This window comes from Drosophila mauritiana, chromosome 3R (genome assembly GCF_004382145.1).
Source record: "Drosophila mauritiana strain mau12 chromosome 3R, ASM438214v1, whole genome shotgun sequence".
Lineage (NCBI taxonomy): Eukaryota > Metazoa > Arthropoda > Insecta > Diptera > Drosophilidae > Drosophila > Drosophila mauritiana.
This window is the reverse complement of record NC_046670.1, coordinates 5392246-5410029: the sequence shown is the minus strand read 5'-3', so window position 1 is coordinate 5410029 and position 17784 is coordinate 5392246. Positions and strand designations below refer to the sequence as shown.

The 17784-nt window shown below is 41.1% G+C and overlaps 2 protein-coding genes across 5 annotated transcripts in view; both read right to left on the bottom strand.

Annotated features, from left to right (window-relative positions):
- The window catches only part of LOC117145898 (insulin-like receptor), a 45152-nt gene extending 42950 nt beyond the window's left edge, over nucleotides 1-2202 (bottom strand). Inside the window, exon 1 of the mRNA XM_033311749.1 lies at nucleotides 1627-2202. The gene's annotated coding sequence lies outside the window, so the exon portion shown is untranslated. The remainder of the gene's footprint in view (nucleotides 1-1626) is intronic.
- A 1247-nt stretch (nucleotides 2203-3449) lies between these two features.
- LOC117144034 (transcription factor E2f1) overlaps nucleotides 3450-17784 on the bottom strand; it is a 39934-nt gene continuing 25599 nt past the window's right edge. For 2 of the 4 annotated variants that reach the window (XM_033308995.1, XM_033308996.1), the window contains 5 exons: nucleotides 8760-9575; nucleotides 7899-8627; nucleotides 6663-6912; nucleotides 5656-6480; nucleotides 3450-4548 (listed from right to left, as the gene is read on the bottom strand). In XM_033308995.1, the coding sequence (XP_033164886.1) occupies nucleotides 4421-4548; nucleotides 5656-6480; nucleotides 6663-6912; nucleotides 7899-8627; nucleotides 8760-9221 (2394 nt within the window). In that variant the 5' untranslated portion in view covers nucleotides 9222-9575 and the 3' untranslated portion in view covers nucleotides 3450-4420. The other 2 variants (XM_033308999.1, XM_033308997.1) reach the window with 2 other exon arrangements.

Genomic DNA, 17784 nt, shown 5'->3' with positions numbered 1-17784 from the left:
TCTCTCTTATTATACAATAATAACGCGAATATAATAAGAGCACAGCAAGTGGGCAGTCCAACGGCAACGCAAATAGCAACAACAAGCGCAGCGGCACGCCAATTAGTGCTTATGCTTTTTAATTAGCAAGCGGACCCATCCCCACATTTTCCCATTTCCCACCTTCCCGCCCACAAAACCACTTACCCGTAATATCTCCACGCCAGTTATTTGGGAAATGTCTTCCCATTTTTCACTACTTGAGTACACCCACAGATCACCAATCTATTGATCTGCTTCCGTTGCGGATACAACACAAGATTCAAAAGCCCGAATATCGTAGGTGTATCTTTATCTCTTTCTTTGAAAGGGATATCCCAATTTTAATGTCATTTAGTCATTAAAGCTTCGAACTGTTCGATAAAAAGTTACAACATGTCATAGAATAATTAATCTATGTAAAATAAAAACACTGTACAAGCTTCAAAAGTTTTTACAAAGTCTCAGTGATTATGATAACTAAATTTAATGAATATCTTATATACCTTAGAGATAAAAACACACCCCATTTATAAGATCACAGTTTAAGCAAATAGTTTGCTCAACTTTTTGGTAATTAGTTTAGCGAGTGAAAGCTTCAAAATTATATTTGGCTGGTTTGCTCAGCATTTCGGTCACTCTAATTACGAGCTCCAAAATAATATAAAAAACAGCAGTGTCATGCCATTTGACAACCCCTGAAAATGTGGTGTCCAAAATACATTAAAAAAACAACACATTTTCCGAAGTATAACTTAAGAATTATTAATCTTGGCAAGTCAACAAGTTAGCATAAATTTATTTTTGAAATATTAAATAAAAATTTGAGTTTTGCAGGCGGTGGGGGTAGCAACAAACATAGTGAGGGCGGTAGATTTGAGAAGGAGCCTTTTAAGGAAAAATAGATGGGTGTTTCATGGAAGTCGACCAAGACACTTTTATGAATTTTATTGATTTTTTTTTAATTTATGCTATTCAATAAATATTTAATAACATTCTATTGAATAGCTCTTATTGACGCTTGAATAATTACAGACATTCATTTTAAAATTTACCAAGGACAATAAAAAGACAGTTTTTAGCAATAGTACTAAGTAATTTCATGAAATACTATTTTAATAATAACGTTAATTATTTTTTTAGTGCTAGCTTCATTTAATGCAATGGAAAACTTATCTATATGTACCACTTTTCAAAATGCGTGCAACAATAAAAAATAAACCAGCACAACAACAACAACAATAATAAAACAAAAACCGGCAGCAATCGAAATTCTTCCATTTCTTTTCCGCCTCTCTTCGCGCAGCCGCTCTCCGCACGCTAGAGAGAGCGAGAGAAAAAGAGAACAATGTTGGCTGCGCCGCTCATTCACAAAACGGAGACGTAAAGCGGTGTGCGAAGAAGAAGAACAACAACAGCCCAAGATATGATAGATATGGAACAACAACAAAAGGAACATGAGGAACCGGGCGGAGAGAGGAGGAGGAGGAGAGCAAAAACAACTTGGCATAAATTGCTGCTGCGTAGTAATTTCAGTCGAGTATTTTCCTAGTTACGTTCTCACTACTATTATCCGTTTTATTATTATTTGTTGTTTCTGTTACATACCCCTTTGCAACGTTGTTGTTGTCGTGCATTGTTGTTCCAGTTGTTGTTGTGTCACCTTATTTTTTGATTTTTTTCTATTTGTATTTTATTTTGGTATCGATTTCAAAATAGAACGACGCACTTTCCCAGACGCAGGCGTAATTAAATTTTCTTATGTTTTATTCGCGTGCTTTCTTTTTGCGCCGCAACTTCACAACATGCTGTGTATATATAAATAATAGGAGCGCGCGCGTGTGTGTGTATGTGTGTGTACACAAATTTTATTTATTTATTTACCGTGAATTTTACTCACACACCCGGACAAGCCGCACTCTCGCCAGCACACGAGAATCGCCCGCACTTGTATTTCGTGGAATTTCTTCAATTCGAACTCCACCGACCTCGCACTATTGCTCTGTATTTTGTATTTTCGCACTTTTCATTCACGAAATGCTGGGTCACACAATTTCGCCTTGCACAGTATTAGATATCGGCAATTCACTGTGGCCTCTATTTGACAGCGATGATTTTCCGCACGACGAACACACTGACAATTCCAATTTACGGCGACCGCGGCAACGATCTCAACGTTTCGAAATCGCGTGAAACACTGCCAGCCGTTACCCTTGTTGTATACGCGATTTTCGGTTTCGCGCGTTTTCCAACTCTGTTCGGTCGTTTTTAAACTCTGTCTTTTGCCCGCTTACAGAACTCTGTTAGTGACCGGCTGTTACACTAGCGCGCCACCTACATCAGAGATGTTCGTTTACCAACACGCCACTACTAAATACTCGCGCACTAAAAACGGATATTCCATTTGTAAAAACTTATATATGAGCCTAATGTCATTAAACATTACATTCTGAGATCAGAAGATCAGAGATCTTTTTTTGTTAGAAAAATCTATATAATGTAATAAAATAATAGCGCTATTATGCTTTCGTTTTCTTAATGACATTGAAAATACTTTTAGTTAATCATTCCAACAGCCTCTACTTTCCATGTAATCAAGCATAATCATTACCTTGAACTCCCCGCCTACGTGATAACGTAATATATGGACAGCCCCGTAAAATCCTTCCATAAAAATAATACAATTAAAATGTGACAGTCAGTGCACCTACTCACAAAATTTTTTAAAGTTTCAAGTTTAAAGATGGCCCGCCATACATTGCAAGCAGTGCACTGCTTTACTGCTTTCCGAGTGTGCGGGCGCTTTAAAACATGCAGACAAATCTGCTAAGTAATCATAGGCAAAATTTGGTGAATTTTTGAAAAGATGTATAAAACAGTACAGTCATTAATTTTGGAACGAAATTGAGGAACCAGTATTTATACTTTATTAAAAATAAAATTCCGTGTTAAAAGGAAACCTATTTTACCGTATTGCGAAAAATAGTCTAATAAGGCCCAAAAGACTCCAAATGAAGATTCAAAATTGAGTAGTTAAAAAATAAGTTTGCTAAAAACACTTCTTGTGAACATGGCAAACTTCACCTTATTTAACTCGGCTTGAAAAACTTCAATATTCAGTTTAATTGAAACAGTAGACATTCGGCTTTAAAAATTTATTTTGTTTATTTTAAAGTTTCCATCGTTTTTCTAATATTTATTTTCTCTTTTTTTCATGTGTTTGTTTTTGGAAAGAAAGAAAAGTACCTAACAAGTGTGTTTTCTCTTATACAAATTAAACGTACAATTTTACAGTGGTTTCGGCTTGTTGTGGTTCTCCTTTGCTTATTGATTTTTTACAATTGTATGATTTGCATTTGTTTGTTGCTTTTATCTATCGTTTAGTTAAATATATAACTACTAGGAGATAGTTTAAATAATTATTTATGTACTTGTAGTTGACTCTGTTAAGTGGTTGGTTGTTTGTTTTGTGGGATGATTTGGCTTCTATGAATAAACTGCTATTGGGCCCATGTGTGTGTTTACAGTTTAAATTTTATAACAATAACAAATTATGATACATAGTTATAGCTTTAATAATATTATAATTAAAAATCAATCGATAAATCCAAGCAAATGAAACAAATGGCAGAAGAGGATTCTGTTGCATGCGTCACTAAAACAGGAAGGGCGAATTTGGGGCGAACCAAAGCCATCTCGTGGGGGCCCAGGAGTTCTCTTCCTCTTCTACTGCTCCATATTAATATGAAATGTCTTCGATATATTTTACAATTTGAAATTGATTTTCTTTTTATTGTTTAATGTTGATTGGCTTTACAACTATTTTGTTTTCTAATTTAAAATTATATAAGTGTGTGTGTTTGTGTTGGTATTATTTTTACTAATTTACAGACAGTTCTAGCCCAAAAAGTTGTTTGATAAGAGGGAAGTATTCGCATTTTTTGTGTGTTATCCAATCGTTTAAATAGTATTCCTGATTCTTTTTGCTTTCTTTAAAGGCTAAAATTAAAATTTGCTTATAAAATGTGGCTCTTCTTTCAACGACTTCTCCCTATTTCTCTCGTGAGGCTGAGTTTTTGTAAAGTAGATTTTGTGTTCTTGTTTTGTTTCGCTTAAATTAGTTTGGGTTATAAATTTAAATGTATATATTTTTAAGCTTAAAATTGTACACACAACTTAGTTTCATTAAGTTTTGCTGATTCGCTTTTTTTTGTGTTTTGTTTTTGGATTTTTTGTGGTTTCTAGTATTTGCAATCAAATAATTTAATAATTTTCTGGCTTTGTTTCTTTTTTTTCTTTTGCCATTTGTATATAATTTAAAATTATAAACACCCCCAGAATCCCAATTTTGTAGACATATGTGTGTGTGTGTGGTTGTGATTGTGTTCGTGGACGTCTCCTCTTAGGGTCCATAGGCATCCGAACCGAAGTCGAACAGCCGATCGATGCCCTCGTTCGCGTTCAGCGCATACGGATAGTCGTTGTCGTCCGGCGGATTGATGGACACAAAGGCGATATCGTTGCTGAAGTCTGTAAATAAGAATGCAACACATTACTGAATGTTCCGGCATTACTGGATGTTCTGGAGTTCGGGGCTGGGCTGGCTGCATATAATTTTACTTTGGGTTATAGACGATTTCATCTGGACAACCATAGAAAAGGAGAGAGAGAGCTGATAGAGCGAGAGATGTTGTGGATGCATGTTTGAAATTCACGCCAGAGCTGAATCTCATGGTGCTACAGAATTTCAATTTCAAAATGAACAATTGGCCCTGGAGCGGTCAGTGTTGTCAGTGCAGACCCACGAGAATTCAGTTCCAAAATGAATTTGACACGAGGACGATTGCTGACGAGGCGGCGGGTTTTATGTCGATATATACATATATACATTTATGCACAATTATTTAATATTATTAGTAAATGGTTACCGTTTCGTTGTTAGCACAGTGTGAAAGTAAAAGTTGTGGATGAAACACAATGATAAATGTTATATAGGGTTGGGGTGTTTACTTCTTGTAAATTTATTTACATATATATATTTAGGAGTTGAAGTGCCAATAATATCACTTTCACTTCAATTTATCTTGCCCTGCTTTTTTGGCTCTTTTTCCATCTGATTAATGAATTTGATTTAACGAAAATGAAAATAAAATCAAATTGTCAATTTTGAACTGATTCTCGTTGGCCGAAAGGTTTTAAAAATAAAACAAATTGAAAATTTTGAAATAAGTAAAGGTTTTTTTTTTTGTGATCGACCCATGATTTCGCTTAATGTTGCTTCGAGGATTTCGCACTCAGCAAGAACTCAGACTGTGATGCGGCTTTTAAGTACACGCGGGTCACAGAGAAAGTTCTTGACAAGTGCGCCCCATGGAGATCTAAATGCATCGTAGGCACCTCAGTGAGCTGCGTATCTTTCAATATTTACTACAAAAAGAGTTACAGACAGATGCAATGTGATCATGTATGAATGAGCGGCGGGCGGTTGCAGGCATGATCGGTTAAAGATATGTACACATATTTTGCAAAGTACTAAACACCAGGCATGAGTCATCTTTGTATACCTTTGCCCATACATTACAACTATTATTTTAGGCGCTTAGTGCTAAGGACAGAGCTAGCTGCTCAAGTACTTACAGTCCGAGCCAATGTCGTTGAAGAGAGCATCGAGGCCCTGCAGCGTGACACTGCTGCTATTGCTGTTGGCATCGCAGTCGGCCACGCCGGGCGGCAGGCTGTTGCGGTCATGGCTGAACGGCTGATGGGGATCAGCGTTGGCGCCAGCGCCAGCGATGCTGCCATAGCCGCCGCCACCGCCGCTGCTGCTGCTGTTGTTGCTCTCCGCGACGGCAGCAAACTGCATCTGCAGCGAGCTTGCTGCGGCCGATCGCGATGTGGCAGCTACCGCATCTGCTGCTGCAGATGTTGTGGTTGCGCCTTCCATTGCACAATTATACATGGGCACATCGCTGCGTCGTTGACTGCTGCCGTAGCCTATTGTGGGTGGTTGGGATTTGCTGTTGCTGCTGCTATGGTTGCTGTGGTTGCTATGATTGCTGTGGTTTCTGTTGTTATGACTATTAAGCGTAGTGGTTGCTGTTGTTGCGCTGCCTGCGGCAATTGCTGCGGCTGCTGCCTCCCGACGCCGCTTGGTGGGCGTTGGAGGCGAGGATTCTGTTAAGCTGCTGAACAGCTCCTGGATGGAGGGCTGCTGCTGCTGCTGCTGGAACTGATGGGTCCGGACCACCGGATTTGTCAGTGTCGGAACCAGCTGGTTCAGCTCCGCGTCCACATCGTCCTCCTCCGGCTGCTGCAGCAACTGTTGTTGCTGCTGCTGCTGGTTCAGATTATGATGCTGGCCCATCGCAATATCACAAATGTTATTATATTCAGGCTGGGACTGCTTGGCGGCTTCCTCAATCGACTTGCTGAGGTTGCGAGCCGAGCGGTAGGGCGTTTGAACTGCAATAAGAAAACGAAATTAGTAACTATGTACTTTGAAGAGGTATGGAAAACACAATTAAATACATTCTACTCTCGACTGGCTTTAAAAATTGTTTAAATATGAGTTAATAGTAGTAATAGTTGGCAATTTATAACTATTGACTATAAACATTTTTCCTACGTATTAAACCTAAACTCACATAATCCCTTGGTGCTCATGGCATCGATATTGTTGAAGAGCGGATCGTTCAGTCGCTGGTTGGTCAACGGATGCAGTCGTGTGGAGGTGGCCGTACGGACACATCCTGCTCCCGGTGCCCCAACGTAGCCGGCTCCCTGCGCGATCGGCGAATTTTCCGGCGAGGTGTCAGAGTGGCAAAGGAAGACATTGATCTCCCCGCTGTTCTCCGCCTTCACGTAAATCTCGCGCGGCAATTTTGTGTTGGGCAGCTGAGAAAAGAATACAAACGAAACTAGATTACTAACCAAATTCCATAAGTAGGTTCGTACGTACGTACGTACGTATATACAATAATTAAATACCGATAAATGGCAAACGGGGGAACTAACGTTCAAGTTGAAGGGGAGCGGTTGAAATTTTAAAGCGGTCGCCGACCGCTCGGCAGCAAAAGAGAAACACAAATGAAGCGAGCCTCAGAATGAGCAGCTTTTTTTTTTTTTGCCGCACGCGTATTTTTAGAAATGATATTTTGCTTTTCGCTGTTTCGCGCCCCCCTGTCGTCTTCTTTTATTTTATTTTATTTAATTTTTTTATAGCCCCCCTTTTGCGTTCTCGTTAATTCGGCAATCGGTTATTGGCGTTGCCAGCGGGCTTGCAACATATACAAACTTTGGCAGTTCTGTGTGGCAAATGAGGATCTCTGGAGGTTCAACTATCGGGGGAAATCCATAAGCACAAATGCTGCCGCGTCTGCACAGAAAATAGTGCGAGCGCAAGTTCATTTAGCAGTTCAAGGCGAGCGGATACATTAGGCATTGCTATATTTTTATAAATAGTGCGGCATCTAGGAAGACCGAGCAACAAAACAACGGCGGTTGGAGAACTTCGGTGGACGAGGCCACAAATTTTTACTTGATATCAAATGGAAGGTGGCCAGAAGGGAAGACGGCTGGGCGGGATTCCATTTCGCCTGTCGTGTCTGCCGTTGCGATGGGCTTCTATAAATAAGCGCCACGTTTAATGGCATGCAGACGCTAAGAAGAAGCACCGATGACTAGAAAAAAACAGAGAAAAGCTAGGAAAAGCTCTGACGTAGACAATGAATATGGAAACTGCACATCGATATAAGCCGTTCGTACAGAAATAAAAGATTGGTAGGATCGACAGATTTCGATTAAGTACTAATGCTCTTGAATTAATATTGTTCACACCTTGCATGAAAAACACCTCTGGTTGTCGCAAATCGAATACTCACCACAAGCTTAGCCTCTGGCGGCGCCTTGATCACGATGACGATCTGATCTTTGAAGAGATCCACGTTGAGCAGGTCGTTCTGTGTGACGTAGGCCATGCCGCCGGAGTTCTCCACCTCCTGGGAGATCTCAGCCAGATTCTCGCGCATCAGGTCGATGGCCTTGTTCAGCTCGTTCTCCTGTTGCTCCAGCCGCAAAGAATCCGCTTCGATGCGCAGCGATCGCTCCTGGCTGACCATCGACTGCCCGCAGCGCCACTGGATGTTGTTCTTCGACTTCTTCTCCAGGATGTTAATGCCCTCGAGGACATTGGTAATGTCGTAGATGCGCCGCTTCTGAACGTGCAATCGATTGGAGGCCTCGTTCAGATCCACCACGCCATCCGGTGACTCCTGCAGCAGGTCCACAAACTTTTTGGTCAGTATTCCCAGCGAGGTGTCCGCCCGATTGCGATCTCCGCTCGAGGAACTGCTGGCCACCGACGCGGCCAACTGTTGCTGGGGCGTCGACAGCGAAAAGGGGTGATGCGATGCCGGCTTGGCCACCCGCTCCACCACATCCTCGTCCAGCTCGGCATCCGCGTCGTGGCGCAGCTGATGGTGGCTGTGCCGCAGCTGCTGGGGCGTGCTGCTGGCCGTGTGCTTCTGATACACCGTCTGGTGGTGGGCGCTCTGCTTGGCCTGTTTCTTCGGGTGGATCTCGTCGCTGACGGCGTGGGGCCGACGTTTGACCTGAAAGTCCGAGGATGAAACAGTGTTATTTACTGAAACGCATTCCCCTCTTTGTTTTTTTTTATATCAATAATCTTCTGTTATTGATGTATTATTATTATTAGCAACATATCACATAAAACTCCAACTGACCTTGTAATAATTTGTGATATCGTTTGATTTGCCGGTCGCCTTGCGTTGCTGCTGATTTTGGTGGTGGTGCTGCTGCAGTTGCTGCTGCGCGTGGCCCGTCGTTGCCGCCGCTGCTGTTGCCACTGCCCCCGTGTTGTGCCCCTTGTCCAGACTGATGTAGACATGATCCCGCAGGTGGGCTGCCACGCCGCCGTTGCTGTTGCTGTCGCTGCTGCTCAGGCCGTGATCGTAGTCCAAGTCGAGGGACTCGTTCTTGATCACAATGTTGTTGTTGTTGTTGTTGACGCGGCCGTGCAGATCGTAGTGGAGTCTGCGGGCCACCATCGTGTGGCCGGTTGTCCCGCCCCCGCCATAGTGTTGTTGGTGCTGCTGATGTCGCTGGGTGTTGCTGCTGGTGGTCGTGTGGCTACTGCTGCTGCTGCTGTTGTTGATAGGGGCAACATTCACAAAGAACTTGGACATTTCGCTGCCGGTTCTATCGTGATTCCTCGGCGATTCTCCGCCTGACTCTTACTCTCTCCCCCTCTCACTCTCACTCTCTCCTCCTCTCTCTCTCTCTTTGCTCCGTGTATATATCTTCTGTATATATTCTATAAATATGCCGGATTCTGTTAGGTTCGCCTCAGTCGGCAATCGCTGGCACTATATTGTAGCATACTTTTAAGCACTGCCTTCGAAAAGTTGCCACCCAGTCGGAATTTCCAGCTCTCGAGTCGGTTGACTTATTGTACTGCCTGTTTCTGTTTATCGCTCTCTATTTTCCTCTCTTGCTGGTTGCGCTTATCAACTAAATTAGCACCTAAGGATTCTTCACATCTGCAAAAGAACAAACAAAGAATAGATAAGGTTAAATGCGTTCGGTATGTGTGTGCGTGTGATTTATTTATAGCTAGATTGACCTGCTTTCTCGACATTTTATGCATTTGGCACATTAAACTTTTGATCTGTCTCTTATTTATGTCCAGTCGGGCGCAACAAAAAATTAAAATGCGCAACCGACAAGCGAACGGGCGAATGTTTGTATGTGGAAATGCAAATAAATCGAAAGGTAATACCGAAAGAAAACAGTTTCGCGACTTTAGAAAAAAAAACAGTGCTGAAAAGGAGAGTAGCTAAGCGGAAAACCGGTAAATACGGAGAGACTTCGACGTCATTTTTATGGCCAAAACCACGACAGCCAATTGCCATGATAACAGACAAAAATTGCAATCGTCTGATAAACTTTTCGTTTCAGAAATAGATTCTCACATCTTTTCGACCTTATATGAATGTACTTAGAAATCATGGGAATTTGCAAGATTTGTGACACGTTAACGTACTCTTAATATTGATTAAAATAGTTTTTTCCAGAAAAATGTTTTGTGGTAAATAATGTTTACATATTATTTTTTCCATTTAAAACATTTGTCATTTACGGTTTTGAAAGACAACTAACCACATAAAACCAGATGATAAGCAAAAATCTGAAATACAGGAACAAAAAAATTAATGTTTAACAAAAAACGACAAGCTCCACCAAACCGGATTCGAGTGTTAGAAGAAGGGAAAAGGGGAAACTGTCCGCTCTGAAGCATGCCGAAACTATTTCTGATGCCAAGAGGAAGACGCGCTTAGGTTCGCGCACAAAATGTCAATAAACTCGGCATAAAATATTAAACAATCAATATGTGTGTGGAAGAATCACAAGGCAGAGGCAAGGCAACAAACGCAAAAGAGAAGCCAAAAGATAGGAACGAGAAAAACCATCGGGCAAAGAAGAAAATAACGTTATTGCCGCGCTTGGCACTAACCGCTTTTGGCAAAATACCAGCCTAAACACTAAAAGAAATCAAGGTACATATACCAAATAAAATAATATCAAATATATTTTTGTTAAATGTGATATTACATTTCTTGCGCAATGTCATCCATATTTTATATAGATATTTAAAAGCAATTTAATAAAATAAGTGTAAAACCGTTTTTCACAGTGTGCCTACCTGTCACCTCTTGTCCACCGAGCCCGTCTTTAAGTTCATTAGGGGAATAGTGGCCCCATTCGCAACTAAAGCGAGCATGAATGGAAGACGACAACAACAAATTAAAAAGCTCAAATGAGCGTAAAAAGAAGAATAAAAACAACAACAGGCAGGTAAGAACGGCAATTAGCGCTGCTCGCCCTGCATGCAATGTTAATTTGCATAACAGATACTGTTAGCCAAACAGCCAAGCCAACGGGTCTGAGTTTAGCAAAATAGATAGGAACACAACTCCGCGAGCTGATAATTATTCTAAAAGTTGCAAGAAAACACCCAGAGAATGATAAAGTAAAGTGAGCCAGAGACCGCTAAAATATCGCATGGAATTTGCTGAAATTTGCAAAAAAATTGGAATGACAAACGCGCCAGGTAGACAGACTATCGAAATTGGCATTGCACAGTGGCCTTGGAGCTCGCAAATCGCCTTTAAAATTTTCAACCACTTGAAGGTGACTAAATCCAGAAACTGCTTATCTTAAATATTTATTCTTTCGCTGAGAGTCGGAATATACGTAGGCAATCTTGGTAATTAGTATATATTATAGTATCCCATTATACGCAAACATTTAAATAGATTTCAAACCGTGTCCCCGACCTCTTCCCACTCTCTTTCTCTGTATATTGCTATCTCTGCTCCACTCAAATGCAGTCGCGTTGGCGGCAACTTAATCCCCATCCCTTTTTCGCAACCATTTCTACATTGGCCAAAAGCTTTGCAGTGATTCTTCGAGCGTGTGTTAATGTGTTTATGTGTGTTTAAGCTAAAAAAAAACGGTATCTGCTTACAGACGAATGAGCTCAGGTAATTCAACTCCTATACATGGAAATCGTATACTCTCTCTCTTTCTCCCTCCCAAAGAAATGCTAAAATCATGTGGGCCAGACAAAAGACGAATGATGAAGGGGGGAGAGTGGGGGAGGGGTACCGAAAAAACCAGGTAGGTCTCGCCGATTGAAATTTCCAATTTAAATTTCTTTTGATCGGCACGCAAAATGCGAACAAGTAGCTCGAAATATTTTGCATCTAAAATTACCGTGGGACGTATAAAATTACCCAAACAACACAATTAAGTAAGAAAAAAACGGAGAGGGCGGATTAGCAAGCCTTGAGATTATACAAATAAAATGTAGAAATAAGATCAAGCCTTACTTTTAAAGGGTCATATAATTTGTGGGTCTTCAATGGCCTTTTGAGGCCCTAAAATTGCATCATTACGTTACATTTTATTATTATACAGGGGTTACGATGGGGACACCTCTATCTTATCAACAGCAAGAAATTGCTTCACAGCTTGACACAAACACGTAATTACAAATCAAAAAACTTACTCATGATTCTGTCATAACTATTTATTATTCTACAAAACTTGTTAGATGCTTTTCAAGTTTCTCTAAACAAAAGCCACTCAAAAATGTATCTCGAAGATAATATATCTTTATCTGTATAATAACAACTTCTAAGTGCACTTGTCAGTCATCTCTGCATACATTTAACTAGCAGCAGAAGGCGAAGCAAACAGAGAAAAATAACATTATGCAAACAGGGAAATGAACATGAAAATACGAAGCGGCCAATGGAAAATCGTGGAAAATGTGGCCTACACGGCAAAGGAATAACAAGTTTTTCTTTATTTTTCATTGTTTCCCACTCTTTTCCTATCTCTACGTTTTTCAATCAACATTGGCGCAACAGAGCGGAGCTACAATAAAACCTAGAATAGCTTTTCCTTGCTTTGCTTTTGCTTTGCCGTACAACATTTGTATGACTGATAAAGAAAAGGCTAGAAAATAAAACGTACACATTATGTAGTGGCCGAGTAAATAATTCCGTTGGGGGTTTTTCAGTGGGCGGGGAGGGGTGTTTGACGGGGGAGGGAGGCAGCCAAGCGACTCAGGGCACGCAATGCGACTTTTGATAGCGCTGCCGCCTCCCCTCCCTTCGCCTTTTCACTGCCACTACTACTCTGCTCTCACGTTCTCCGTGTTAATTTCGAATTAGTATAACAACAAAAACCGGCCGCAAGGTGTAGAGAAGATTGTTAAATGAACGGGTCTTTACTCGTTATAACTTAAATAAAGTCTGAACCCCAATAATAAATGCGCCCAATTGCAGACATGAAATCTCAATTCACTTATTAATAAAATATTAGCTAAATTGATAACTGCACTGCAAATTTCCTGTTAAAATCCCAATTCGAATGCACCTAATGGCTGGTATTTAATTTGCAGCCATAACTGTATTCCTCCGGCATGCCAATTTACCGCTATTAATTATGAAGATCATGCATTTACATGGCTATTAATTATGTACGTTGTTATGTATGCAGACACACGCACACACAGGCGCAAACACACGAAAACATACATGCATGCTCACTAACACCCACACAGATACCACGAGCTAATAAAAAGTTTCGCTTTCTTTTTGCACATCATTTTGCATGCGCAGTAAAAAGGCAGGGACAAGTGAAATAAGTACAAATAAATAATGTGCGAGTGTGCAAGGTGTTAAGCAACAACAATTACAATAGAGGGAAAAAAAAGTGAATCAAAAGCCAGAAAAAGAGGAAGAACACGAATTTTGTGTATTAAGCGGCAGTCCAGAGAGAGAAAGAGAGAGTCTCCCACTGTGTGTGTGGGATGCTGCTAGGGAAAAGAGAGGGAGAGAGTAAAAGCCGGCCTGAATCCGAATAACAGCTGTTACTCACAGACACAATCCACATGGAACATCTCTCTTCATCTTGTTGTTGTTGTTGGCCCCAATGGATGCTTTTTTTCTAGCCGGTTTTATTTTCTCTATCATCTTAATTTCATTTGGTCAATTACACTTGGCTTCCTTCTTATGAACCGCAAGGACCAAGACAGAAGGCAGCCACTTAATTGCACACTTACAGAAACAAAATAAGGTAAAAGTAATATAAAATAAAACGGCTGTAAGCCATGCCTCGCCTTGGCTTTTTTTGTTTGAGAAAGCCAAAAATAATTGCCAACTGGCCAAGTCGAGAAAAAGAGAACGAGCGAAAGAGAAGGCGGCTTTTTGTCCAGGGAGAGGCGCACAAAATGCGTCGCAAAATATTTCGCCCACAGAAAGCTGCAAACAAAAAGAAAGCCCGGGAAAGGGAAAAGTATTGCGTGGGTGTGGAAATTCAATGCCGGCAAGGCAAACAGAATTCCAGGGAAGTCCCCTTTGCGTTTCATACACCAAAATATGTACATAATGTACAAAACTTTATTTCGCCTGGCCATTTACGCGATGACGCATATAGAGCCAATCGAATATTGTGTACTCACAAGGCCTGATAACAGGGGCCACACATAATGTACACTCGCAAACACACACTATGTGGTGCAGTCGTCAAGTACATGCACAGATTAAAGCGGAAAACTGTTGATGCAAGTCCAATTAACCCGACGAAATTGGTATAGGTAACCGCCAAATACAAGGCCAAAGAAAATATTAAACAGTCAAATGATCTTAGATTTTAAAACATTTAGATCACTTTAATTTATGAAACAAACATATTACTTAATTATTGCAGCTTTAATAAGCTTTAATTTGCATTCCTCCGTTTCCACGTCAACACAAAAAAGTCACTTAGTTGACCAATCATGTGCTGCACGGTTTTACAAAATTAAATTTAACTTGAAATGTATTTCTGGCCTAATCTTCGAAGAAAACCACGAGTTCTTTAAACTGTTACCTGAACTGTTGTCTTAACATATAGTAAAATGTTAATCTGGGGGCGCCATAAGAAATCGCCGTCGACTTTGGGCAAATAGAAATAAAAACTGATGGACTCCGAATTTTCGATTCGTTATCTCTGAAAACTGGAGCGTTGGGGAATTGAATGGGTGAGCGAATGACTGCTATTCACCGTATCGGTTTTGGAGGTTATTAGAGGGCTTAGCCCAAATTCAATGATTAATTGATCATCAACGGTGAGGTGGAAACTCCCTTTGCTTCTTTTTTATTCTTGTTTTTTCTTGTCTTGTTTGAATACGCACCTAAAAATGGAATTTTTGTTGGTTTTACTTGCTTTCTATATATCACACGCAACCACAACAAATTGCTTTTTTTTCCACCGCCGCCTGCTTCTTCTTGCTCTTTTTGAATATCACACACGTTTCATATTTGCAAATTTTTCATTTTTTGCGGGCGTTTTGCCTTTTCTTTCGGTTACTTTTTGTATTCCACGTATAATGTGCTGCTGCTTCTTACTCTTTTGACTCAGTCTGTGTGTGTGTGAGTGCGAGTACGTCGGTGGTGTGGGAACTTTTAACTTTACTACGCGACGTTTTCGTTTCTCTTCTTTATTCTCTATATATTCTACGATTCTGTGCGTGACGTCAGCAGTTCGAGCATTTGTTGTAGATATCACATAATTGTTACACGCCCGCACTTTTCTTTTATTTTATTCTTGATTTTTTAGCGCATTTGCTATTGCTTCTCAGCGACTTGGAGCTTTTACTTGCAGTGGCAGTCTTTTGCGGCTTTTTGGTTTTTCCCTCAGTTTTCCATTTTCACATTTTTGCGGACTGGCGACGAAAAGCGAACTGAACTTGGGCCACAAAGTGTGTTGTGCCGTGTCTTTTTTGGAGTCGCCGTCGCCGGCAAAACGCAATCCACACGCGGAGAAAGAGAATCGGAGAGACACGAGATGGAGAGAGAGAGAGGGAGTAGTCTTACGTCAGACGGAGAAAACGTAAGCACCACCGTAATGGCACTTTTAATACCGGCTACTTTCGCTTAATTAGTGTATTAAACCACATTAACTTATCAATACCTCAGTCTTGTACTCTTTTCAGTTAGCTTTTCTATTATTTTTTCGGATTTTTCCGTCGATTTTCCCCTCGTAACGTGTTTTCTGCTCGCACATGTGTGTGGGGGCGGCAGCGGCAACAGCAGCGTCACGACGCGACAACAACACTGAACGCGGCGAATCGACGGAACAAGCAACGAGCCACAAAACGCACGGCGTCTCTTGTAGCGGCGAATTCGAGGCGTCAGCAGCTGAGCGCTCGCGACACGAGAGAGTGAGCGGGAGAGAGTGGATCGTGTATTGAGTGGAGACAAGCTGATCAAGCGATAGCTATTCGATATTACGATAGGTTGTCAATTCAAAAGGGAACGAATATTTTGGACTTTAATAGTATTAATTTAATAATAATAATAAAAATAATAATCATAATTTAATAATATATATTATTATAATTATTTATAGGCGAAGAGTAAATTTAAATACCTATAATTAAATTGATTTTTTAAATGGTCTATTATTTTACCTAATGTCAGCTTTTTATTTGAAATTTTAAAATTCGGTTGCAATAAAAACCAAGTCTTGAAGCTGAGAGAACCCCGCTAATTGCAGCGAATTAGCGGCAACAGCTGAGCACGAGAGAGAACGAATGAGGAGAAGGGGGCGGAAAGCGAAAGCGCGAGAGGGTGGAATCTGAGTGGCGCCGCTTCCTACTCTTCACATGTGGCATGTGGAAGCCAGACTCGAATGTTCGGTGAGAGCCGCTTTTGCTTTTGGCAACCCTTTTCGCTCTCTTCGGCTTGCCGGCTACAAATCGGCTAAAAATCGCTCAGACGGAAGTGGCGACGTCGCTGTTACCGCACCCACATCAACAGCGACGTCGGCAGAGACGTTGGCAGAGAACCTTTCCCCTCCCGCTCACCCATCCGCTTCCACATCTTCTTTATCTTTATCAGTTGTGTGCCAAGTGTTGCATTGCGTTGCAGTGAGGACATTGTTGTAGTTGCAGCAGCGCTGCAGCGTTGCCGATTTTCAGCGCCCAATCAACAAGGGGTTCACTTTTTAAGGCCGGAAATAGCCATTAAATGGGTCTACCGCATAACTCGACACTGCACACGAATCTATCATCTCACAGCTAATCAATCATATAATCATAACCTTAAAGATTGGCAACTTTATAAAGCAAAGTTAGTATTTAAATAAGTGAATAAAAACTAAAGTGTAAATTCGCACTAAATTCACCTATTTGCTGAGCATCTGACCTGATTAAAGAAACCTGCTCAAACATTTGGCTTTTCATTCTTATATTATTTGTTTTTCCACTATTAATCTACTATAGTGCAAAAGCACTTTCTACTAAACAAACAATACTCATACATTCGGGAATAATGCAAAGTTTGTACTCATAAATATCCCATGTTACTTTTTCTAACAGCAATCTGATTAAATATTTACAACTCATGCCCGCTGCCATTTGCATTCCTGGTTGTGTGTGCACAAATGTATCTCGCAAATCAGTACAACTTGCCAGGCGATCTGCGCAGTGTTTCCCATTCCCATAATCCCAAGCCCAGTAACTGAGAAACATACCCCCACCCAGAAATGTAATCTCCTTTCCTGTTTTCGATTTCTATTAACTTTTTGGGCAGTTTTTTTTTTGGATTCGAGGCTGTTATCCTTTGGGTTTCTTTTGGGTGGGGTGCTGAGGCGAGGACACTCACAGATCCGTGAGTGTGATTTTTTTCGCATTTCCCATAAGCCAGACCGGCAGACAAGAAGAAGAAGAAGAAGGAGAATGAGAAGAAGCGGGGCGAGAATCACCCCTCACGGACGCAGAAAGAGAGGAAGAACTTTGGCCCCTGAGCCTGCCCCTTCCCCCTTTCCACTGCCCCTTCCCATCCCTCGCCCGACACATATGCAATTAGAGTATCTCTATGCTTGATTTTTTCCAACCATTTTCTGCAAGATGGTTTTTTTTCGCCTGCCAGATAGAAGAGCGCAAGCGGGAACTTCCCACGATCCTTGGGTGGACTTTTGTACTTTGGAAGACATTTTATGTGCGCAGTGTCATAAATACTTTTAATTAACTGGAAATGCGTGTGCGAGTGCCTGGCTTCTTTTTCCCTGCTTTTTTTGCTTTTCTGTTTTGTGTTTGCCAGCCGTTCGTGAGTATCTGTGTATCCGTTTCTGCCCATTCCAGATACCCGAAAGCGGGCGTGAGTTTCCAGAGGCGTATTTACCATAATTTGC